The sequence below is a fragment of the Panthera uncia genome, assembly GCF_023721935.1.
Source record: "Panthera uncia isolate 11264 chromosome A3 unlocalized genomic scaffold, Puncia_PCG_1.0 HiC_scaffold_12, whole genome shotgun sequence".
Taxonomy (NCBI): Eukaryota; Metazoa; Chordata; class Mammalia; order Carnivora; family Felidae; genus Panthera; species Panthera uncia.
Genome location: NW_026057579.1, coordinates 14,743,324 through 14,769,908, shown reverse-complemented (window position 1 = coordinate 14,769,908; position 26,585 = coordinate 14,743,324). Strand labels below are relative to the sequence as shown.

General features: G+C 36.2%; 1 protein-coding gene across 5 annotated transcripts in view; it reads right to left on the bottom strand.

Annotated features, from left to right (window-relative positions):
• The window catches only part of MEMO1 (mediator of cell motility 1), a 131,202-nt gene that overhangs the window by 39,569 nt on the left and 65,048 nt on the right, over positions 1-26,585 (bottom strand). For 4 of the 5 annotated variants that reach the window (XR_007462430.1, XM_049652342.1, XM_049652341.1 and 1 more), the window contains 3 exons: positions 14,916-14,984; positions 7,647-7,759; positions 5,579-5,690 (listed from right to left, as the gene is read on the bottom strand). Coding sequence is in view for 4 of the 5 variants with exons in the window: in XM_049652342.1 (XP_049508299.1) it covers positions 5,579-5,690; positions 7,647-7,759; positions 14,916-14,984 (294 nt within the window). In the remaining variant the exon portion in view is untranslated. The remainder of the gene's footprint in view (positions 1-5,578; positions 5,691-7,646; positions 7,760-14,915; positions 14,985-26,585) is intronic. The other variant, XM_049652339.1, reaches the window with a different exon arrangement.

Sequence of the window (26,585 nt, the reverse complement as noted above, 5' to 3'; positions counted from 1 at the left end):
ATTTTCAGAGTTAACTCAATTTTTTCAAAATGGATCATTTCTACATATCCTAAATTAACTGTCTGAATACAATTATTAGCAATATAAAAATTATTATGAATTTCAATAGTAAAGATAATACATGGAAAAAAGGATCAAAATAAAGTACCTAAGATATTATCTCGTTTGCAGGTTTTATTCACACAAATAAATATGTATGTAAATCTTATATATATAATATATATATACACAAACATATATGCATACATATATTGTTAGCATATGCATAACAATTTCTACTACTAATCAACATTGGTTGAGGAGAAGCAGGGAGGCTTTAACTGTTCATTTTATTCTTTTTGATGCTGTTTACATTTTGAAGCCAAGTACGGTACTGTACAAGTATTTTTTTAATGTCAACAGGATCAAACCAAGCAAGGAGATTATGGGTCATATCATGTTTTCTCCTTTACACTACTCATTATTATTTTAAAAGTTGAAATGAGTATTGTTTTTTAAATCTGTTTAAGATAATACACAGAATTATAAGTAACACCTTAGGTATTTAATTTTTAAAAATCTGTAATGATTATAGTGAAAAAAATCAAAGAAAAGTTAGGAAATTAAATGGTCAATTGATTAAACTATTACATAAACATATACTACAAAGTCTATGTATACTCAATCAAAAAGAGTAAAAATGACATGGAAATATGGTCATGATATGAAAAGCAGCTAATAAAAAAGAACATCTCACCTCATTTTGGGAAAACTATTTAATGAAAGTATTGCAAATGGGAAGATCATTATTAATTCACTTAACAATTAATTACAGAAATCCTTTTGTGTACCAGGTACCGAGCTGGGCACGGAAGGTGAAGACAAGCTGCCCTCAGGCACAGAGAAGACTGGGGAATTACCAGCGATAGGCGACAAACAGGTTATCACCAAAAGAGCTATTTAACTGCAGTGGTACTATGGTAGGCTGCCTTTAGGTAACATCCCTGAAAATTCCTCCCACTTCTGAATGCTCATGCCACTCCTCCCATGAAAAGTAGAGTCTCTTTCTCCCTCCCCTTGAACCTAGCCTTGAAACTTGCTTGAATGAGTAGAATATGGCCTGACACTGTGCCAGTTCCAAGCCTAGATATTACAAGGCCTGAACAATTCTAGCCTGCTTTCTTGCTGCCCTGAACTGCCATGAACTCCATAATAGTCCAAGGCTATCCTGCAAGAGGACACCATGGGAAGAGAGAGGCCCTGAAGGGCAAGTGACAACAGGTGGAAATGGGAGATCACGAAGACGAGAACCAAGCTGCCTCAGCAGACAACCAGCATCACAGCCCCAGACAACAAGTGAAGGCATCTTAGAGCCTTCAGCCTACATCAGCCTGCTTCAACTGGCAGCAGATGAAACAGAGACGAGCTGTCAGCACTCACCCCTGACCAAATTTCTAGTTCAGGGTCATAAGCAAAAAAAAAAAAACAAAAACAAAAACAAAGGCACTTTGAGGTGATTTGTTATGCTATATACAATAGGTAAGTGAGACGAACAATGGTGCTTAAAAAGGTTACTACTGGAACAGAAAACCTAAAACACTGGCTTTGAGGACACAGAGGCAGGCAGAATCTGAAAGGGCAAGAAGAAGACAGTAAACTGGAAGAGCAGTAAGGAAACTGCTATGCAAGACCAGGAGAAAAGGGGCCCGTATTATTTACTGTCAGAACAATTAGCATAATTACACACAATTCCAAGTAGTAACTTAGAACATTAAAAATATACCTAGTGAACACGTAGATCTAGCTAAGAAGATTTCCAGGCAAAAGATTCAAAGTGTCACTGGCTTCTCTATAGCCAAGTGTGAGAAGGTAAAAGAAGAATAACATGAGCTAAAGAGTTACATGCAGAATTTAAACGAAAGATTTCTAAGCAGGAGCTGCCTAGTCGGAAAATAGCTGTTTCTCATCACTAGCCTCTACAGATAGCAAGAGACTGTCAAAGAAACAACATAAAGACAAAGAACAAATCCAGAGTGCTGCCAATAAATCATGGGCTCACAATCATCAAATCAAAAATTCATCTGTAAAACCTTTTATTAAGACCACAAAAAGACTTTTTTTAAGTTTACTTATTTTGAGAAAGAGTGAGAGTAAGCAGCAGAGGGGCAGAGAGTGAAGGAGAAAGAGAGAGTCCCAAGCAGGCTCCACACTGTCAGCACAGTGTCCAATGCAGGCCTAGATCTCACAAACTGTGAGATCAGAACCTGAGCTGAGATCAAGAGTTGGACAGTTAACTGAATGAGCCCCCAAAACAGAAAGACTTAGTAAGGTAAGGCTTAAATACTCTCTTAGATAGGCAAAAGGGCTTCTAAGAACCTTACAGGACCCTAACTTGGGATCCAAAGTAGAGAGAGTCCTGTCACTGAAAGAACTGTGGATGCAATTTTTGTCTAATGGAATGCACTTATAAACTGATAAATAGAAAACCCACAGTATTTAATGGAGTTCTATCCGTTTGGACTAAAACAAACACTGTTCCAAATGAAAAGAGAGAGGCCTTTAGGTTTTCAAACTGTCACATACATGAAGCCGACTGAAATGGCTACTTGGGTGTAAACAAGGCCCATTTCTTATGGAGAAATAAAAATGAGTTAGTGAGTAGAGCCAAGAGCCCAAAGGAGCAAGCTAAGAGCTGAGAAAAATAAGGAATTATGAAGCTGCAACCAGAAGCCAGAAACAAGCCATAATCAAAGAACATTCTCTGTTCCCTGATCAGATTCCAGAAATGCTTTGGGTCAGAGGCTGCCATTCTTTCACTCTCCACTAGGAGGCTCTATTGTGATTAAGCGTTCCTGTCTCAAAATTGTATACTGAGTGTATGGCAGGGTGGGAATGGAGTAAAACTTGTCTTCTTAGTTCACAGGTATCCAAATCAAGAGGAGCTGTACCCAGAAAGCCTCATCCACATCTTAACCTCATGCAGATCATAAGGCAACAGACTTTGAACCTGAGGGTATAAATGAATGAGATTTCTGGGCATCTTAAGAGGGCTGAATACTGCATGTTGGATAAACACTGAATTGCCCACCAGAAGAACTGTGGTAATCCATCTGCAAAGATGGCTGCCAACAATTCTTCCTATTCCTGTATACACGTGCTACTTTTCTCATCAAGAAAAGTATTGATCATCTATTTCTAATCCTGAAACCAATATTATACTATATGTTAACTAACTAGAATTTAAAAAAAAAAAAAAAAAAAAAAAAGAGGCGGAATCTATTTATTTCTCCTTCCTTTAAATCTTGGCTGACATTGTGTTCTGCTTTAAAAAAGAGACTGTAATAAAAATAATGCCATGTAGTTTCAGACCTAGCCCTTAACAGGCTGAGAAACTTTTGTTTTTGTTCTCTTGCTACCAAAATCACCATGTAAACAAATCCAGGCTATCCTTCTAGACAGAAGCCAAGAAGAGAGAAAAGCCCTGGTTGATGAATGAACCAGCTACCTAGAGAACAAATGAGGTCAACTAACAACTAAAAACCAGCACTAAGGCCATCTTGGATCCTCTAACCCCATTCAGTTTACCTCAGTCAACTCTTCATGGACCAGAGCAAGGTGTCCCCTGCCTAAATTCTTGACCTAAAAATTATGAGCAATAAAATAGTTGTGATTTTCAGCCTCTAAGTTTTGGAGCAATATCTTGTGCAGTAATGTATAACTAATATACACAGTGAGTGCACCAAAGGCTATAAAGGAAAAGCACTAGGTACCTTCTAGGTACTAGTCAGTATCAGAGATGCAAATGTAATCTGGGAGAGAGGGAAGGTCTCTTGAGAAGTGATATATTTAATAGTGGTTATTTAACACCATTTAATAGAAGGGGAATTATTAAAAAGAATTTTTGTTGATTTTAAGTTTCTATTTTCCTAAATTTTCAATATTACACATTTTACTTTTGAAATAACAACAAAAAATGTTATTTTGTTAAAACTTCCTTAAGGATATTGTTGGCTTTAATTGTACTGGTTCTAGTGTGTTGAAATTTACCAGGTCTAAAATATATTTTTTCATAACAAAATATGCAAACATTTCAGGAAATAATAAAAGTTTTCTCTTATTCTATGTAACTGAAGAATGGAGTGTTCTGATTATACTAGCATTCTGAGAAATAAACAGCATACATTGGTTTAACAATTTCTGAAGAATTAGAATGTAGTAAAACACAATTAACCTAAAATTATATTCTTTATAATTTATTATCACACTGATTTTTGGAAACTTCTTCAGGTATACACAATTCATCATAGTTATCACTGTGTATAGATGTGGATAACATAAGACTGAGAGAAGTTAAATAATACTTTGATAACAGAATTAAGAGTGGAAATGATCCAAAAAGACTGCCATAATAGACTAAAACCAACAAGAAAAAATTAAACAGTAGTAACTGAGGGTTGAAAGGAAACCCCAAAAGTACAAGAGAGAAAATAATTCAATTTAACTGTATGAAAAAGACTTGGGTTTTAGCTGACCACAAGTGTATTAGCCAATAGTATGTAAGCCATATCAGCATGAATAATGTTAATGTGATCTCGGGTTACATTGATCATTTAATCAAAAAAACATTTACTGAAAACCTATATATATATACCCTGTATTTTACTAAGAGAATATAGGGACAAGATCCAGAAGGAATAATCTCACCATATTTAGAACTAGTGAAACTATGTACGGAATATTAAATCCATATACAGGAAACAGTTGAAAAATTAGAGAAATGTGACCTACAAAAGGAAGACTTTCTAATTTGAATACTGCCCTAAAAGAAGAAAGAAAGCTCTTTAAAAAATTTTTCTTTTTACAAAATACATTAATGACTATGTAATGGGCATTGCACTACGCACTGGGATACAAGTGAAGAATAAAATAGATACTGTCCTTGTCCTCATTCTACTTAGTAGTTTTGTGTACATCCTATCACTGGAAGACCTTTAGGAGTCCCAAATAATAATCTGTCACACATATTTTAAAAGATATTCATGTACTTTGCATAAGACTGAAATAAATGACCTTCTATGTAATTTCCAAATCTAAAATTGTGTGATTACTTACTTACAGCATAAAAGAATGTAACTGTTATTCTGAGATAAATGTCTAATGAATAAAATAACAGGCAGATCAATACACACACACACACACACACACACACACACACACACAGGTTTTTAAAATATTATCACCCAATAAAACAACCGTTATCAATTCATATGGTCAGCCTTTATAGGCAAACTAGTCAAAACCAACTTCAATCCACAATAGGAAAATCTATCGCAAATTTTTATATCATTTCAAAGAACAAAAAAACTTTTTTAGGACTTTTTATTTTTAAGTAATCTCTACACCCAGTGTGGGGCTCAGACTCACAACTCCAAGATCAAGAGGCACATGCTCTACCAACTGAGCCAGCCAGGCGCCCATCAAACAACAAAAAAAATTTTTTATATCTCCTTATCCTAAATATTATTTTACCCAGTGAAAATAATTCCAAAGAAATTAATATTTATGATTTCTCTGGGATTTCTTATATTAATCAGTATACCTTTCCATGGCTTTAGCTGTATAAGGCAAATGCATTTCAATACTGTGTTCGTCTTCATCTGTCTGCAGAGACATGCGTTCAAACATTCCTGTCTTCCATAGTTCTCCGTAAACTAAAGAGATTTCAAAATATAGTAAAACAAATATATTAATGTATATCCTTATTCTGTGAGACTCCACTCAGTAACAAAAAACTACACGCTTTGGCAAGAGACAGAAGTACCACATAATAATTTCCCTCACTTTTATCTTAAAAAAAGAAGAAAAAAGTAGCTTTTTACATACCAGACAAAGCAATAACACATGTAATGACTACTTAGCACTTTCATATATTACACAGTTATATTAAAATAGTAATTCAAAATTTTCATCAGTTCTTTTCATTACATCTAAAATTACCTCTGGGTCTAAGCTTTTCCTTGACTTTAATCAGCACATGACAACAAGAACATAGTTGATTAGAACTCCTAGTAAAATATGACAAAGCCACTGATCTACCTACTTGTGAGGTTAATAATACAGTTTTTATGTTTTGTTTTCTTTTGTAATAAAATCTATGGGATTATTATTTCCCACCTCAGATGCCTGCCACACTGGGAACAGAAAATTCCTATGAAGCATGCTATATTCCTCAAAATTAAAAATTAGGCCTCTGGGGCAGCCCAGAACATAAATTCACCAGAGTACCATGCCATAAATAATCTTAAAATGATCTAGTAATTCAGACCCTTCTGATAAATCAAACTTAAAACTGGATATTGTATCAAAAAAAAAATGAAATTTAATATGTAAAATGAGTAAGAATAGTTTTATCATAGAAGAGAACCAACATTTTTATAAATGGGTTTACCAATATCAGAGAAAGACACAAATGATGGTATAACTTTTTTTTTTTTTTTTTTTTTTTTTTTTTTTTCTGCAAAACCATACCTTATTAAAAATCATCCATTCCCTCATTAGGATGATATCTAAAACCAAAATTTTCTGAATGCCCCAAGGTATTAAAAATAAAGTGTGTCTCCTAAGAGCATCACAGAGAGAAATAAGGCTAGTTATACTCCAGCTTCATTAGTAAAAATTATTCTAACAACAAATTACTAATACTCCACGGTAATGAAAACCCCAAACTATGAAAAATTAGGCCTAAAAATAGGAAAACGAGGTGATTATCTATTTTGCAAATGGCTTCTTTCATTCTACAGAAGAATGTGTTCCAAAATTTCTAGAAACAATAAGCACACAACATACTTAAAATGTAATTTGATGCCCTGGAAGAATACACAGCAAGTTCATGAAGATGGTCTTTGGGAAAGTAAACGGAATTCAGATAAGGGAAAAATTCTGAGTCAATTGTGGATGGTAGGTACAAGAATATTTGTTACACTATTCTCTGTACTGTTCTGTATTTTTAAAATTAGGCTCCCCCCTCCTCCAAAAATACTATTATAAAGTCAAAGGTTTTAATTTATACATTCAGTGGATAAAGTGAGATACAACTAAATAAAGATGTGATTTCTAAAATCCTATGGAAAAAATATATCAAAGTAACAGGCATGTTTTAAAAATAAAATACACTTGAGATTTATTTCAGCTTTTGTTTCAGAGTTTCACAAGTACCATCTTATTTCTTTTCCCCAATAAAGATTATTTGAGAGGAAATAAAGGCATTATCACCATAATCTATTTACAACGAGGCAAGTAATAACACAGAGGCAGACTAACATGTTCAGGATCTTTCATCAAGTTACGGTGCATACTAACTTCTTGTCTCGTGGTATAGTGAGTACATGGTACTTCCCTCAATACAGATGTAACCACTAACAGTCTGGAGACTAGTGGACCTGACAGAGATTTTTGTGGCTGGCAAAAAAAGTCTAGTCATCTTTTAGGCATACAGAAGATACCCTTTCTTTGTTGTTGCTGTTTGCAGATAAGTTGCAATCAATTTTATCTTTAAAACTGAGAGAATACTTACAATATTCACATTTTCAATTTTTTAAATTAACTTACAATTCTCATTTTAAAAACTCTTTAGCTGTTTAAAAGCTATAAGATTTCTATATACTTACTCTTTTGGTCAATACGAAGGTCATACAGAGGTGTCCTATATATATCCACACTGGAAAGTGCACATCGAGAGAGGGGCACATGATGAGAAGGCCCAAGGATGAAAATTCTCCGGCTAGGAGATACACAACAAAAAGCACAGAACAATTGCACTTCTACACAAACCTTATTAAACGAAAGGGAAAAAAACAAGTAATTTTTAAAAATCACATGTGGTACCATTTTCCTTCTTGACTGACTTCATTACCTACTGTTATGAGCTAAATTATGCACCCCTAAAATTTATGGTGAAGTTCCATCCCAGTACCTCAGAACATAACCATATTAGGAGCTAAGGTATTTAACACATCATTAAGTTAAAATGAGGCTGTTCGTGTAAAGACTGAATCCAGTGACTGGTATCCTTATAAGAAGGGGAAGAGATGCCAGGGGTGCACATGCACATAGAGGCGACCATGTGAAGAGGCATCAAGAAGACAGCCATCTGAGGCCAACGAGACAGGCTTCAGGAGAAACCAACTCTACCAGCACCTTCATCTTAGACTTCCAGCCTCTGAACTGTGAGAAAATAAATTTCTGTTGTTTTCAGCCACCTACTTCATGGTATTTTATTACGGCATCCCTAGCAAACTAATATGCCCACTAATGATTTGCTTCTCAGTTAATTAAATTAAATTCCTTATCTTTGTCTTTTTGTTGGAAGGCCTTTAAAGGAACCATTTCCAACACCTAGGCATACTAGTTATTGATTTACTGATCTACAGTAAAGCAACTGATATGCTTAAAATCATTTCTGTATTCACAATGCCTAAGATACAGAAGGTTGTCAGTAGCTATCTTAACTGAATTTAAACATTTCAGCTATTAAATAAAATCTTAAAATTCTAACACATTCTAACCTTGCCTCCGAAGATCTGCCACAATTTTAATAGAAATACATAATAGCATAATTTATAAAAGTCCATACAAAATATCACTACAAAGAACCATTCTGATAAAGCTATTTCCACATTTCTACCATAGCAGAGAAAAAAGGAATCTTGTTGAGAAAAATTCTGTATAATAAGCTTTCTCTGTTCCCATTCAAGTAGAAGTCATTCTCAAAAACAAAGAAATTTGATTATGTGTTATTTGCACTATAGCTAAAGAAAAGAACTGGGTTAAACTATAGCTTAAATCTTTATAATCCCTTTATCTTGACATCAAGAGTAAAATTAACTTCCCCTCATTTTACCTCAAACATCCCTACAATCTAAATTCTAAAACTATCCATTTTCTCTGTTTTCCCAGAGTCATATGAACGAAACTTCCCCCCACCACACATACACACAAACTTTTAGACTCGAAAAACCAAACCTATGAGAAAGAAGGGGTTATATGATAAGCTATGTACCTAGAAAAAATTAATTACTACTCATTGCCCAATTAATGGACAAAGACTGAGACATGACCTAGTTTTTTCATATCAAAAATTTGCAAGTAGGGGCACCTGGGTGGCTCAGATGGTTAAGCGTCTGACTTTGGCTCAGGTCATGATCTGGCAGTTCATGAGTTAGACCCCCACATGGGGCTGTGTGCTGACAACTCAGAGCCTGAAGCCTGCTTCAGATTCTTTGTTTCCCTCTCTCTCTTCCCCTCCCCCACTCATTCATTTTCTCTCTCTCTCTCTTTCTCTCTCTTAAAAATAAAACATCAAAAAAAAAAACTTAAAAAAAAAGAATAGAAAAAAACTTGCAAGTCAAGGAATGTACTTAGGCAATATACTTATTTTCATAAAATTCAATTACAGCTAAGACAACCTATTGTCTGCTATATGTTACATGCTATGGCTGCGGGAGGGGACGGTAAGAAAGCTGTGGATAAGGAAACAGCAATTCTCAGTTTAGAGTCCCAAAACTTCCTCAAGATGTCATATACAGAAAACCATAAGACCTGAACCACAGGCCATTTCTAGTTAAAATCATAATCTCCTTTCCTCCTCCTCTTCTTACACTACTAATACTCACTTCTTGTCATCACCTCTATGAGCAAATCAACAACCATTTACACACACATACACACACACACCAAAGATCAAATCAAATTACAATCCTAAATGAACAAAAGAGCTACCAGTATGTCCTCTTATCTTAACAGTACATAAATATCACCACAATTTTTAAAATTAAAGTCTAATGTGGGAAACAGACAATGGTAACTCTGAGTGCTCAGGTGACTTGCCTAAGGATGGCTATTACATGAACCAAGAATCAAGTATGAAAAAGAAGGCATTTTTATGACTGAGGAATGCACTTCTATGAAAAGACAGAAGAATAGAATATTTAAAATCAGAACACTTCTAGGAAATCCATCATATATAATTAAAATATGAGATGACTTTTAAAACACCAATTTAAACTCAAGATATAGATACATTTCTAGGTAAGTGCAGCAAGGTTCTAACAGTGACCAAAATAGGAGCACTACTCCAGAAATAAACATCAGAGGTCAGCATGTAAAGTCTAATTGCCTCCTCTGGTACCTGACTATTTATTTACCTTGTTCACCTTTTTTGTCAGACCCAACCTGGATGAAATGGTAACACCTACAGGGAAGAATTCCCACTCATCTGAATTCGCCAGTTGTGTACCCAACAGACTCCTTCTAGTTTGGCAGAAACTCACTCATATGCAACACAGAAAAAAAGTTTAGGTCACATCAATATAAAACCCTTATAAGTGATGAACCCCAAAATTAAAAAAGGCTACATGACAATGAAAAGAAGGAAAAAAAAGTGCATAATCTCAAAATGGGTCTCTTTGTTGGCTACATGCCAACCAAATTAATAATGTAAATAAAAAACACTATTTTCTTTCTTTTTGCTAGATTGCTAGATCCATAAACACCAAGGCCACAGGAATATTTTGAAGAGAAATAATACAGGCATTGGAAGCAACGTCACTTTCCCTTCCTTCAATTAATTCCAAAATTCTTGCAATTAAACACACTCTTGGTTTCAGCTCAGGTCATGATCTCATGGTTCATGTTATTGAGCCCTGCATCAGGCTCTGCACTGACAGTGAGGGTCCTTCTTGGGATTCTCTCTCTCTTTATCTCTCTCTGCCCCTCCCCTGCTTGCACTCTCTCCCTTTCAAAATAAATAAATAAAACTTAAAAAGAAAGAAAGGAATGTAGTTCATGTATAATACCTCCAGAGAATTCACATTTGTGGAATTACTTACTACAAGAATTATAGTCTATGCATCAAATATGTAAGTTACCTTAGTATCTGCCCTTATAAATATTCAACAATTTAATCTAAATAATGGAATACAAGTAATTCTCTAAAGATGTTTCCTAGCAAGTGGAGATATTTTAACTGAAGAACTAAATGACATGTGGCCACAAAGAAGATTCCTTTGGCTCTCTTTTCCTAACTGAAAGGCTTTCTGAAAGATATAAATCAAAATCAAATTACTATCTAAGTACATCCTGAATTCCAGGTTTTTAATTAAAGTTTTAGTAATAGGAAAAGACTCAGCAATGATAATTATGGGAAAGAACTTACTTAAATGCATCATTTTTTAAATTCCTTTACTCCTTTTGAAACATAAGTCAGATCCTATCACTCCCTTCCTGAAAAAGTCTTTGGGCACCTGTGTGGCTCAGTCAGTTAAGTGTCCGACTTCAGCTCAGGTCATGATCTCACAGTCCGTGAGTTCAAGCCCTGCATCAGGCTCTGCGTGACAGCTGAGAGCCTAGAGCCTGCTTTGGATTCTGTGTCTCCCCCTCTCTCTGCCCCTGCCCTGCTCGCTCGCTCTCTCTCTCTCTCTCTCTCTCTCTCTCTCCCTCCCTCCCTCTCTCTCTGCCCTTCCCCCACTTGTTCTCTCTCTCTCAAAAATAAATAAATGCTAAAAAAATTTTTTAAAGTCTTTCAGTGATTTTTCATATAATTGGAGGATAAGATCTAAAATCCTTAAAATGGGTTCTAAAGTCTCAGTGAACTAGCCCCGTCTTGCATTACTTTCCCCACCCCCACCCCTTGATCACAATAGTCTATGATACTGGTCTTGCGGTTCTTTGATGACTGGAACAACTCCATCTAGGCGAAAGCCTTCACACATGCTACTGTTCCTTCTGCTTGGCTTCAAAATCATTTCCTTCCCCAAAATCAAATGCCTTCCCCAACACCTTTCCCATAATCTAAATCCAATCATCCTGGTATCACAGCATTTCTTGAATTGTGGACTGTAGATTCCTCAAGACCCTTCCAAGAAGTCCACAAAATCAATACCGTTTTAGTAATAATGAGGAACCTACCTTTCCCACTATGTTGCCATCTGCATTTATGGTACAAAAATGCGGCTGGGTAAATTAAACCATTGGCACATCAGAACTGTGATCAAGATAATGGAATCAGAACGCACTACTAGTCATACATCCGTTATCTCCACCCACACCAAGGCTTTTTGCTTGTTTTTTTAAGGCCAGTATCACTTACTTCCAATAAATCTTGAACTCTGAGTAAAATTTTATAAAAATATTTTGTATGACAAATGTTTAAATTTGTAGTGATTGAAATGCATAAAGCACTTTTGATATATATAGAATTATGTCTCAGGGAAAACATTTGTGTGATTTTTGAGTGTAATCCAAACCTAGACCTTTTTTTCATGGAACACAATTTTTACTTCAAAAAATGACTGTAGACAAATTATGGCTATTCCAATTTAGGTACTTAGCAGAAATTTCCTAGAAAATGAACAAAATTGGCCTGCCACTTCAAAGAAAACATTACCCAAGATATACCTGAAGTTTTCCAGTGAAAATTAGACTTCTGCAAAACTTCTACGACTATGAAATTAACAGCTTCCCAATAATTAAAGATATTTCTGATGAAATTTGTGGTAATATCAACAAATGTGTTTTTTTGGCACTTTCTAATGAAATGTCAACATTCAAAAGATTGGCATAACTCAATTAACAAATATCTTCTAGGGGTGCCTGGGTGATTCAGTCCGTTAAGCAACCGAATTCGGCTTGTCAGGACCTCACAGTTTGTGACTTCAAGCCCCATGTTGGGCTCTGGGCTGACAGCTCAGAGCCTGAAGCCTGCTTCGGATTCTGTGTCCCTCTCTCTCTTCCCCTCCCCCATTCGCATTCCCTCCCTATCTGTCTCTCTCTCTCTCTCTTTCTTTCTCAAAAATAAACATTAAAAAAAAACAAATATCATCTAAATGTTCTATGTAAGATGTTAATGAAATGATGCAAAGGTAAAAGATGCATTCAAAGTACAAGATAGTACAAAAGATGACCGTAGTTGACATGTAGGGAATGAATTAGTATGGAAGGTAAGAATGGAAGCTAGTGGTATAGAATTTAATCTCTCTTGGACTGTTATTTCTTCTCTATACTTTTCATAGTTCCCAGAAGAATGTTCTTTCTCTATTTTCTCAAAGAACTTTGAAACACTGCCAATCTCAAGGACAGCCACCTTCAAGAGAATACAGCTATGACTGTGAATTGTTTTTAATATTAGGACCTTTAGATTTATTCAAAATTCAATTATTATATACTAATTACAAAAATAGGCTGATCACATCATCATGCATCATTTGCCTCTCTTTACTCACTCACTTTATCATCATCATCTTAGTCCTTGGCTTTCTTCCTTTTCCTCTTTTTCCTCCCATTCTCACTTTCTATCCACTTATTTAATACATGCTTTCTGCTTCTACCAATATAGATTCTATATCTCTCTACATAACATTATCAAATAGAAAAAGGTTTGGGAGGGGCGCTTGGGTAGCTCAGTTGGTTAAGCGTCCAACATTGGCTCAGGTCTCCAACGTCGGCTCAGGTCGTGATCTCACAGTTCCTGAGTTAGAGCCCCACTTCAGGCTCTGTGCTCATAGCTCAGAGCCTGGAGCCTACTTCAAATTCTTGTCTCCCTCTCTGTGCCCCACCCCCACTCATGCTCTGTCTCTCTCTGTCTTAAAAGTAAATAAAAAACATTAAATAAATAAATATATATATATATATATATATATATATATATATATATATATAAAAGAAAGAAAGAAAGAAAGAAAAAGGTTTGGGAAAGGCTATCATATAAACTACGTTTGATTATCACTGAAATACAGACCCAGGATCAAATGAAGGAAGCTTCTGAAAGTCTTTCCAATCTATTTTTGCTCTTACATATGAAATACATTAGTTAAAATTGTACATTAAATAGGTATTAAATACTTGCTAAAACACTCCTCAAAACATAAATGAAGGCTAACCAAAACTTCATCAATTTGGCAACATTATTTTATTTATTATGAAAAACTTACTAAAAATAATTTCCAACAAAGGTATGATACAATGAGCAGAGCACACTACATAAGAACAAAAAAGAGCATCTCTTTTGAACAAATTGCTCAAAGGCAAAGGAGTAGGCTGTGGGGTGAGGCTTCCTTTTTAAACTCATGGCTGCTGTGAGTTACTTCCTTGGAATGATTACACTCCACCTCCACTAGCACAACTCGAACCTAGCAATCAACATTTGACACAGGGAAGATAACTGACTTTACCTATGTGTAGAGTGTCTGTATAACTAGCATACAGACTGGAGCCTGATACTAGTTCACATTTGTGAATTAACTATTTAAATAAAATGCTGGTCAGTAAATTAAGTAATTTGGGTGACTATTTCTAGCAGAAGCTTTTCAAACTTCACAAATTTCTTATTTTAGAGAATAGTGTATCACTTTATAAGTCTCAATTTGCCAGAAAAAAATTTTAAAGCTAATTTCAGAGCTCCCACCAAATTACTAAGAGCTAACATGCTTCAAACGCCACATTAAGTTCACTATCAGATTCTAAAATAATTCAGCTACTTCATCTTGTCAATGAAATATTATTTTCTTTCATTAACCATAAGTACAATAAAGAATTTTTAATTACAAAATGATTAACACAAAACAAAGTGCTCTGCATTCTTCTTAAAGATGTTCATCTCCTGGGTTTTGAAAGAAAACTTTAAAAACCAAAATATTTAACCTTCTAACAGTTCCACAACTAAACATTTACCAACAAAAGGAAAAGTCAAGACTAAATGTTCAGAAATGAAAAACAATACAAAAGCTTCTCATAATCTATAGAAGGTATTAAATAAAAAGTCAAATTCCTAATGAAATCGAGTATATGACAATAAGCACGCAAAAGCAAATTACTTCATGACAGAGCAGTTATGATATAATTCCCAACCTTCTCCCATTTAAACAAAACCATGTATTACTTACGTAATGGATGGATCCACTTGTTTGTAAGCATGAGCAGCACAAGACCCACAGTATGTATATCCTGCGTGGCTAAAAAACAAAATATTTTTAAATTTAATCATCAGATTCAAAATCAAGATGTTCTGAAACAAAAAAAACCTTTTGAAAGAAATAAAACTATGGTAAACATAACAGAGGTGAGTGTAAAAATAAAAGCAATATAGCTAATGATGCAAACTCTAGAAGACAACAGAAAACACATAATTGCTTTATGTTCCAATTTTAAATTTTAAAAAGTCTTTTGTAACATTTTTGGTCTACAGGACAATTAAATTTAGATATTCAAGGCTTACTTGAAGTTGCTAATGTAATACTAATAGAATTTATACATTCCTCTTCAATACCATTAGCAGACTATTACATAATAGTAAGACCAAGAGCAAGTTAAATCTAAATAAATCAAATATCCTATAATAATAACTCATCTTTTTTAAATATCTTTTTATTTTTTAAACTTTTTTCTCAAATTTTTATGAAATTCTAGTAATTAACATATAGTGTAATATTGGTTTCAGGAGTACAATTCAGTGATTCATCACTTACATACAACACCCAGTGCTCATCACAAGTGCCCTCCTTAACAACCATCACCCATTTACCCCAGCCCCCACCCACCACCCCTCCAGCAACCTGTTATTCTCTATAGTTAAGAGTCTCCTTGGGAATGCAAGCTGGTGCAGCCACTCTGGAAAACAGTATGGAGGTTCCTCAAAAAACTAAAAATAGAACCACCCTACGACCCAGCAATTGCACTACTAGGCATTTATCCAAGGGATACAGGTGTGCTGTTTCAAAGGGACACGTGCACCCCCATGTTTAGAGCAGCACTATCAACTATAGCCAAAGTATGGAAAGAGCCCAAATGTCTATTGATGGATGAATGGATAAAGAAGATGTGGTATATATATACAATGGAGCATTACTTGGCAATCAAAAAGAAGGAAATCCTGCCATTTGCAACTACATGGATGGAACTGGAGGGTATTATGCTAAGTGAAATTAGTCAGAGAAAGACAAAAATCCTATGACTTCACTCATAGGAGGACTTTAAGAGACAAAACAGATGAACATAAGGGAAGGGAAACAAAAATCATATAAAAACAGGGAGGGGGACAAAACAGAAGAGACTCATAAATATGGAGAACAAACTGAGGGTTATTGGAGGGGTGGTGGGAGAGGGGATGGGCTAAATGGGTAAGAGGCACTAAGGAATCTACTCCTGAAATCATTGTTGCACTATATGCTAACTAATTTGGGTGTGAATCTTAAAAAAAAAAAATAAAATTAAAAAAAAAAAAGTCTCCTAAAAAAAAAAAAAAGAGTCTCCTATGGTTTCTTATATCATAACATACAGGGATATATTAATTTCAGGTATATAAGATATGATTCAACAATTCTATTCATTTCTCTGTGTTCATCAAGAAGTATATACTCTTAATCCTTTTTACCTATTTCACCCATCAACCTCACAGACCTCCCCTCTGGCCACTACTAGTTTGTTCTCTGTATTTAATAGGTTGGTTTTTTGTTTGTCTCTTTATTCCTTTGTTCGTTTTATTTTTTAAATTTTACATTGGAGGGGCGCCTGGGTGGCTCAGTCGGTTAAGCGTCCGACTTCAGCTCAGGTCACGATCTCGCAGTCCGTGAGTTCGAGCCCCGCATCGGACTCTGGGTTTATGGCTCAGAGCCTGGAGCCTGCTTCCGATTCTGTGTCTCCCTCTCTCTCTGGCCCTCCCCCGTTCATGCTCTGTCTCTCTCTGTCTCAAAAATAAATAAACGTTAAAAAAAATTTTTTTTTAAATAAAAAAATAAATTTTACATTGGAGTGAAATACTGTATTTGTCTTTCTCTGACTTACTTCACTTGATACCCTCTAAATCAATCTATGCTGTTGCAAATGGCAAGCTCTCATTCTTTTTTATGGCTGAGTAATATTCCTCTGTGTGTGTGTGTGTGTGTGTGTGTGTGTGTGTGTATCTCACATCTTCTTTATCCATTCATCTATTGATGGACTGAATTCTTATGTCCATAGCTAAGCAATGGCTGCAACTGACAAGTGTGGAACAATGAAAACACATGCCTGACATGAATGACTTCTCTGCTGATTAGATAAGTTTTCAAATATTAGGAAGAATATTTCCTTCCATACTTTCATACACTTTTTTTTTAAATGTTTATTTTTGAGAGAGAGGGAGAGAGAGTAGGGGAGGGGCAAAGAGAGAGGGAAATAAAGAATCTCAAGCAGGCTCTGCAGTGTCTGCGCAGAGCCCAATTCAGGGCTCAAACTCCAACCAAGAGATTGTGACCCTGACACAAAGAACAGACACTCAGATCAATGGAACAGAACAGAAACCCCAGAAATGGACCCACAAATGTGTGGTCAACTAATCTTTGACAAAGCAGGAAAGAATATCCAATGGAATCAAGAAAGTCTCTTCAGCAAGTGGTGCTGGGAAAACTGGACAGCAACACTCAGAAAAATGAACCTGGACTACCTTTATACACCATACACAAAAATAAACTCAATGTGGATGAAAGACCCCAATGTAAGACAGGAAGCCATCAACATCCTCAAGGAGAAAGCAGGCAAAAACCTCTTTGATCTTGGCCACAGCAACTTTTTACTCAACATGTCTCCAGAGGCAAGGGAAACAAAAGCAAAAATGAACTATTGGGACCTCATCAAAATAAAAAGCTTCTGCACAGCGAAGGAAACAATCAGCAAAACTCAAAGGCAACTGACAGAATGGGAGAAGACACTTGCAAACGACATACCAGATAAAGAGTTAGTATCCAAAATCTATAAAGAACTTATCAAACTCAACACCCAAAAAACAAATAATCCAGTGAAGAAATGGGCAAAAGACATGAATACACACTACTCAAAGGAAGACATCCAGATGGCCAACTAACACAAGAAAAAATGCTCCACATCACTCATCATCAGGGAAATACAAATCAAAACCACAATGAGATATCACCTTACACCTGTCAGAATGGCTAACATTAACAACTCAGTCAACAAGAGATGTTGGCGAGGATGCGGAGAAAGAGGATCTCTTTTGCATTGTTGGTGGCAATGCAAGCTGGTGAAGCCACTCTGGAAAACAGTATGGAGATTCCTCAGAAAAATTAAAAATAGAGCTACCCTATGATCCAGCAATTGCACTACTAGGTATTTATACAAGGGATACAGGTGTGCTGTTTCGAAGAGACACATCCATAGCCAAAGTACGGAAAGGCCCAAATGTCCATTGATGGATGAGTGGATCCGTCACTGTATATAGAATCTAGTGAATATACCAGGATGGCAAATAAGCACACAAAAGAATGCTCAACATCATTCAGTCACTATGGAAAGGCAAATTAAAACTACAAAAAGCTACCACTAAACAGCCAGTAGAATAACTGAAACCAAAAAACGTGACCATATCAAGTATGTTAAGGATGCAGAAGTGAAATTCGAGCTATACTCAAAATGTAAAGTGGAAACGTATACTGGAAATGTAAAATGTTACAACCACTTTCGAAAACAGTTTGGCAATTCCTTAAAAAGTTAAATATACTCCTACCATATGACCCAGCTTTCCACTCCTAAGAAAAATGAAAGTATTATTACCACAAAGATTTGTGCACAAATGCTCATCCCAGCTTTATTTGCAACAGTAAAAAACTGGAAACCTAATTCCTCAAAAGATGAATGGATAAACAAATGGAAGTAAAGAGGTGCCTGGGTGGCTCAGTCGGTTAAGCGTCCAACTTTGGCTCAGGTCATGAACTCGCGGTTTTTGAGTCTGAGCCCCATGTTGGGCTCTGTGCTGACAGTTCAGAGCCTGGAGCCTGCTTCAGATTCTGTGTCTCCTTCTCCTTCTGCCCCTACCCTGCTCTCATTCTCTCTCTCTCAAAAATAAATAAACATTAAAAACAAAAACACAAAAAAATGGAGATATAGTCATATAATGGAAAACTCTCCAGCAACAGAAAGGAACTATTGATACACCCAGAAATAATTATACTTAAAAAGATGGTTAAAAAAAAAAAAAATAGAGAACACAACAAAGAGTTCATACTGTATCATTACACTAAAAAATAAAAACTAACCTGTAGCAACAAAGAATAAGTCAATGGATGTGACTGGAAAGGAGAGGCAGAGAGGTACAGAAGGGATGAATCACAAAAGGGCACAAGGAAACTTGAGGATGATGAATATGTTCATTATCCTCACTGTGATGGTTTCATAGGTGTATACATATTTCAAATGTATCCAATTGTACACTTTAAAGATATGTAGCTGCAGGTTAACCTACCACAATAGAGCTGTTTTAAACAGGGTCATCATCTGATCTAGCTTAAGATATGAATAGAGAAAAAGAGATTCACATAAGTCAATCACAGCAATATAGGATAGTAGTGTGCTTAATCAGGAGTTAAGTAATATGGTACCTACACCAAGCACACTGAAATCACTGAAGGTTTTATTGGTTGGGTTAATGGTAGTCACTCTATCCGTATACTTCTGGCAAGAGAGCCTATCAAGTTGCTTTAGTATAGCAATATTCTCCACAACCCGGTTCTAATCTTAGCCAGAAGAAATGTAAGTTGTTCTACGGCTCAGCACATTCAGTTTTGCTGATCTTGATATTCTAGCCTAACCAGGGGCTCAGTTGTTTCCAATTCGGTCCCCAATCCTCCAGTGCCAAACACCCCAGTACAAACTACTTCAGATTCCTGACAGCTGTTCCTGATCTTAACATTACTGGCTCCCCCTTGTCAATTCAGAAATATGTTATCTTCCCTAGTCAGGTGGACCTTAAAAACCATTTGATCCACCAGCATCTGTCCTGGTCTGTCTCAAACCAGAATAATATCTCAAATTTTCAATACTGCATTGCTCTCAGTTGTCACTCATATCCTATCCCTCCACGTCCCAACCCTTATTCTTTAAATTGATACATCTTAGATCAGCTTTTCAGACTTTAATTCCTATTTGCCATTCTTCAATTTAAAGGCCCTGACCTTCATTCCATACTCCAATTTCTCAGTCTGTCTTTCCAGTGTGAATCTCTCCCAGTTTCATCAATCCTGTTCCTACTCAACCACAGTTCTTAAAAGCCAGAAAGTTGTCTTAGAAACATGGGATTCTTGAAGTACAGATACGATAGAAATAATAGTAAGAGTAGAGAAGTAAAGGCACAAAGGAAGAGCATCAAAGTTGAAGGAAGAACATGCGCAAATGCCCCAAGTGTATGACGTAGGTGAGAAAATAGGAGACTGGCCTGAGTGGAACAAGAAGTAGTTTGAAGGCACAGACAGACAAAGGAGTCTGGGCTTGATAAAACAAGTTACTGAAAAACTGCTGTACACTCTGGAGCAGTGCAGTGACAATACGAAACTGTTACTAGTCTAGAACTGAAAAATATAAGATCAGAGACAGGAAGTGTTAAATGACTCTCTCTCAAAAATTTGGCCTGTGGTAGTAATGTCATGGTCTAGAAAGGTCTCAATGCCAGTGGGAAATGAGATATGAATGACCTACACTGTAAAAAGAAAAAGTGACATAGCTTAGTAACCAAGGAGGTATCGGGGAATGAGGAAGAGGAGAAGGAAGAGAGTAACTAAGATAATGATAATAACTAACATTTACTCAAAGCTTACTATGTGTCACTCATCCACGTAAGGCAAGACAGCAATTCACTGAATCCTCACACCAACCCTATGAGGTAGGAATTACTATTTTTCTTTTACAGATGAAGAAATTAAAGCAGAAAGGTTAAGATAGTTACTCTAAGTCACACAAATAGTAAGTGGCCACATCAGGACTTAAAAGGTAGGCAGTAGAGCTCCAGAACCCATTCTTAACCACCGTAAGAGAACTTTACATATTTTAAGGAAGAAGGGAATGTTTTCATGGTGTAGGAAAATCAACGACCCTAAAAACTGGAAGAATACCATATATCCTATAAGACTGTAGGGAAGGTGGGTGGTTTTGAAAACATGATTAGACTAAATCTTAAATTAGATAATTAGACTAATTAGATAATTAGATAATTAGATATCTAATTAGATAATTAGACTAAATCTTAAATTAGATAAAGCATACTTAACTGACGTAAGTATGCTTTATAGAACTCAGACTTCATAATTTCAGATTTTCAAGTTGAGGGCTTAAAAGTCTGCTAGAAGACAAAACAGTTGTAAAAAGAGAGGAAGAATCTTATTAACTTGAATAGAGAATACACTGCGGAGTGTTTAAAAAAAATCATTAAGTGTACCATCCCCTTAACCCATATCCTGAGAAACTCTACTTCATAAAAGGACCAAGATCATAGCCAAAGAAAAGAATTTCTAGTACTTTCCTTTATCCTGGCCCAGACACATGGTAAGTAAGAGAGCCATGGTAACAATCATCACATCTCATTAATGATCCTCTACTCCTACACCCTTCTCTTGCTAATAGAATCCATGATTACACATACATGTGGAAGCAAGGTTTCATTAAGGGATCATTCACAATAAAAGAGGCTTCACTAAGAGAACAGCTAAGGTGCTTTTCATTTGTGCCTATAGAAGAGCAATGAAAATGTGAGCTCTACAGGGGTGCCTGGGTGGCTGAGTCGGTTAAGTGGCTGACTTTGGCTCAGATCATGGTCTCACATGGGTTCAAGCCCGGTGTCAGGCTCTGCACTGGCAGCCTGGAGCCTGGAACCCACTTCGGATTCTCTGTCTCCCTCCCTCTCTGCCCCTCCCCTGCTTGTGCTCTCCAAAATTAATAAACATTCAAAATTTAAAAAAAGAAAATGTGAGCTCCACAGATATTTGAATATACATCATAAAAGTATGTTCCAATCAGTCTTTCAAGGCTCTTAAAACCTTAATGCAAAGTCATCCCTGTTCGCTTTTCCAGATCACTCTGGTTCCCAATGTAACCTCATGAAGACAAACACAAATTTATACTGTAACAGCTATCATTTCTCATTAGACTAAAAACATGTCTCTAAAAACTGATCCTTCTTATAACACAGGGTACTTCTGCTTCTGTCCTTGTTCCTACACACCAGTCCACCTCCTAACCTTCTAGAATTTCTGTATCCCCCACAGAGCTGCAACAAATGAGGATGCAAGGGTACTCTCCATGGTCATTCACAGTTTCGCACACAGCCAGCCTTGCAGTGTGGGTATAATTAAAATTCCTATGTGAGGAAAATTGCCAATTACTACACGACGTGGACTTTCACTTATTCATTCTGAGACCTTCAAAGGTTATAGGTGAATAGCATAAAGTGTGAATGCCAAGAGCCTACCACATATTCTATGAGAGGCTTTTCATCAAAGAGGATATGGAGAACAATAAAAAAACACTCGGACTCAACAAAATCAGGTTCTCATAGCCTAGTTCTATTTAATAGCAGCAAAAATACAAAATAAAAAGATTGGACTAGATGGAATGAGAAGATTGGACCAGATAAAATAATCTCCTGCAGCAATAAGAAAAGTCAATAAGATCTACTAAAGCTATGATCTAGAAAGCCAGAAACTAAATTTAAAAACACTTGGGAGCATATGGGATTAACATGAACAACTGGTTCTAAACAGTTCCCAGAAGCAGCGGCCTCACATTGCTACTCTGCATTTTACTTCGCTGCACCTCGTCTTTTATTCTTTTATTCTCATAGGCATTGCTCAAAGGTCCCCAAGATTCCTGCTTCATAAAAAAATATTAGATGAGGGGCACCTGGGCGGCTAGGTCAATTAAGTGGATTTCAGCTCAGGTCATGATCTCACAGATCATGAGTTTGAGTCCTGTTTGGGATTCTCTCTCTCTCTCTCTCCCTCTCTCTCTCTCTCTCTCTCTCTCTCTCTGGCCCTCTCCCACTTGTGCATGAACGTGCTCTTTCTCTCTCTCAAAAAGAAATAAACATCAAAAAAAAAATTTTTTTTAATTTAAATGATTATATCTCAAAAAACATCCAGGTTCAAAAGTCATTATTCAGAATATTTTATTTTTAAAAATGGAATCTTACAAGTATTAAGTAAACAATACTATGAACTAATAAAAGGTATTAAAATTATCCAAGTCAAATAAGAACAAACTGACCACAATGTTCCACATCTAGATTGTCTGACCGCTAAAGTATACAGGACCTGAGATACTGCCATAAATAACCTACCACTTAAAATAAACAAGGACTAGAAATAAACAATTTATACATCTCCAGTAACTTAAACAGAACTACATGATTTATGAAGATTCATTGTCTCATGATACACTGGTGGAGCTCAACAGGTATGCCTCACAGTATGTAAACTGGTCTTCTATATAAATGTTCCTCAGCTTTTTAAAATTACTAAACTCACTTTTGTGTTAAAAGTAATACATGCACACAGTGTAAAAAAGTCAAACAATAAAAAAGGGGGCACCATGAAAAGTGAAAGTATCCTTTACTCCATACTACTCCTACTAGGTTAACTAGTCACAAATCAAACTCTAGTTTAAATACATGAAGAGTGCTTCAATATCCACAGTATCTGCTTAATCGTGTAAGTAAGCCCCCTTACTTGTGTAAGTAACCTCTCCAATTATCTGACTATACTTTTCTATCCAACATGAGGTTTATTTTTTTTTTTACATTTTTATTTATTTTTGATAGAGACAGAGCACATATGGGGGAGGGGCAGAGAGAGAAGGAGAAACAGAATCCGAAGCAGGCTCCAGGCTCCGACCTGTCCGCACAGAGCCCGATGCGGGGCTCGAACGCACAAAACCGCAAGATCATGACCTGAGCTGAAGTTGGAAGCTTAACCGACTGAGCCACCCAAGTGCTCCTCCAATATGAGGTTTCTTAAGTGATGCATAACTGTACAGCTCCATTCTAAGGGTTCCTGAGATATTCCTGCGTACTGCAAGATAAACAACAATTTTGGCATCAAGGTGTCTTGCAGTCATGGTAGGAAGGCTTTTGGAACTCCTAGTCCATGAGATCATTTCAGTATATATCTTTGAGCAACACACTGTTTCCTGCACCTCAAGATAAGTAAGGCGATCCTAAATTCAATCAAAGGATATTTTTAAATCAAATTAAATTCTTCTGAATCTTCCAACTGTGCCTGCCTATATGTCATATAGATTAAAATCATTAAGATTGATCAACAGTTGGTTTATGGGTCGATATTTATTCTTTAACAACATCATTCTATTTAATCTACATCAATATACAAATGAGCAATCTGTTAAAAGTAATCTGTTAAAACTCACGTTCTGAGTTGGGTTGTTTGTTTTTAAGGCTCCCCTTACAGAATTTATTTTTTTTTTCTTTTTTTTTTTTAATTTTTTTTCAACGTTTTTTATTTATTTTTGGGACAGAGAGAGACAGAGCATGAACGGGGGAGGGGCAGAGAGAGAGGGAGACACAGAATCGGAAACAGGCTCCAGGCTCCGAGCCATCAGCCCAGAGCCTGACGCGGGGCTCGAACTCACGGACCGCGAGATCGTGACCTGGCTGAAGTCGGACACTTAACCGACTGCGCCACCCAGGCGCCCCTCCCCTTACAGAATTTATGCCTATGAAGACAAAATCTAAGAAAAGCTGGCCCCAGAGAGCTAAATTTTATAAAAGTTAAATAACTTTTTTTAGGGACACCTGGCTGGCTCAGTCGGTAGAGCATGCAACTCTTAATCTCAGGGTTGTAAGTTCTAGCCCCATTTTGGGTGTAGAGAATACTTAAAAATAAACCTTAAGGAAAAAAAAAGAATTTTTTTTAATAGACTTAAAAGTAGAGATCTAAAAATTTTAAGTTTTCTAATTACTAGATAAGCACGTTCTTAACAAAGATGATTTTGTGTCTCTACATAAACAACAAAATATTTGTTGCTGCTTTTCTACCTCAAAAAAAAAAAAAAAAAACTACTTTGGGTGCCTGGGTGATGCAGTTAGTTAAGCATCCAACTCTTGATTTCAGCTCAGGTCATGATCTCACGGTTCATGAGATCAAGTCTCACACTGGGCTCTGCACTGGCCATGAGGAGTCTGCTTGGGATTCTCTCTCTCCTTCTCTTTGCCCCTCTCCCACTTGCACTCTTTATCTCTCTCTCTCTCTCTCTCAAAAATGAACAAATAAACTTAAAAAAAGACACTTCTGGAAAGGAAAATCATTACTTCTGGAAGCCATATAATAAGATAAACTTGAATATATTTAAAGTTTTCATATTAACAAAATGGAAATTGCATTATATATGCATAAAAATAACTACAAAGTCACTATATAACAGAAACATCCACACCAAAGCCAAAACTATTTTCAAATATCCATTTTAAAACCTAAGGTAACCTGGGAATCTTTTCCAAATCAATATATTTGTAACTTAGACTCAAAAATTTCATTTCCCAGTCTATTGACAATTTCAACTTAAAGCTAATAATAAAAAGGAAACAAGTCTAGCTACACTTTCATGAATAACTAGCCTCAACTTAATTGTATGTTCATTTAGCACAGCTCCCACATTTAGAACACGTTTTAACTAGGAAGGTAGCATAAAATACTTAAATACCAGCAAAGTAATTAGAATGACAATAGAACCTATGTCTTGAGTTACTATAAAGACATGATTATTAATCCATTCTTACCCAATCGAGAATTATGCAAACTTCCCCCCCTCATCCCTGCATCAATTTTTCTTTCTCTACTGGATCATTTCATCTATATCATAAACACTTTAGTATCTCCCATCTTAAATAAAAATTCTCACCTGACAACATACTCCCATCCCCTCATTTCCTTGATTTATAGAAAAGCCTGTTAAAAAAAAAAAAAAGCAAAAAAAACTATCTTCACTCATTTCCCTCTCCAATTCTTTCTTGAACCCAGTGCGATCGTGCTTTCATCCCTACCACTCCACAGAAATCGTATGTATCAAGGCCACCAGTGATCTCCATATTGCCAAATCCAATTATCAATTCTTAGCCCTCATCTTATTTGACCTATTGGCACAGAATTTGACACTGCTGATCATTTTCTCCTCCCAGACACATTTTTCATCCTTTTTTGCCTCCTACAGACACCACTCGCCCCTGGTTTTCCTCCTTCCCCACTGGTCTTCCTTCAGTATCTCCTTTGCAAATGCTCACCTTCATCCAGATCTCTAAATGAAATTAGTTTGCCTAAGGGCTTAAGTCTTTGAACCTCTTCTCTGTATTTTACTTGCTACACAACCACAGGCTGTTTAGACTTTAAGTGTGATATATGTATCAACACAGCCTTGGCCCTTCTTCTCTGTACTCCAGATTCATATATCTAGCTGCCCATTTGAGATCTCCACTTACAGACACCTAACAGGCGTCTCAAAACATTAACATGGTCAAAATACAATCCTAGATTCTACAAAACACTTTATTTTTTTTTAATATATGAAATTTATTGTCAAATTGGTTTCCATACAACACCCAGTGCTCATCCCAAAAGATGCCCTCTTCAATGACCATCACCTACCCTCCCCTCCCTCCCACCTCCCATCAACCCTCAGTTTGTTCTCAGTTTTTAAGAGTCTCTTATGCTTTGGCTCTCTCTCTCTCTAACCTCTTTTATTTTACTTCCCCTCCCCCATGGACTTCTGTTAAGTTTCTCAGGATCCACATA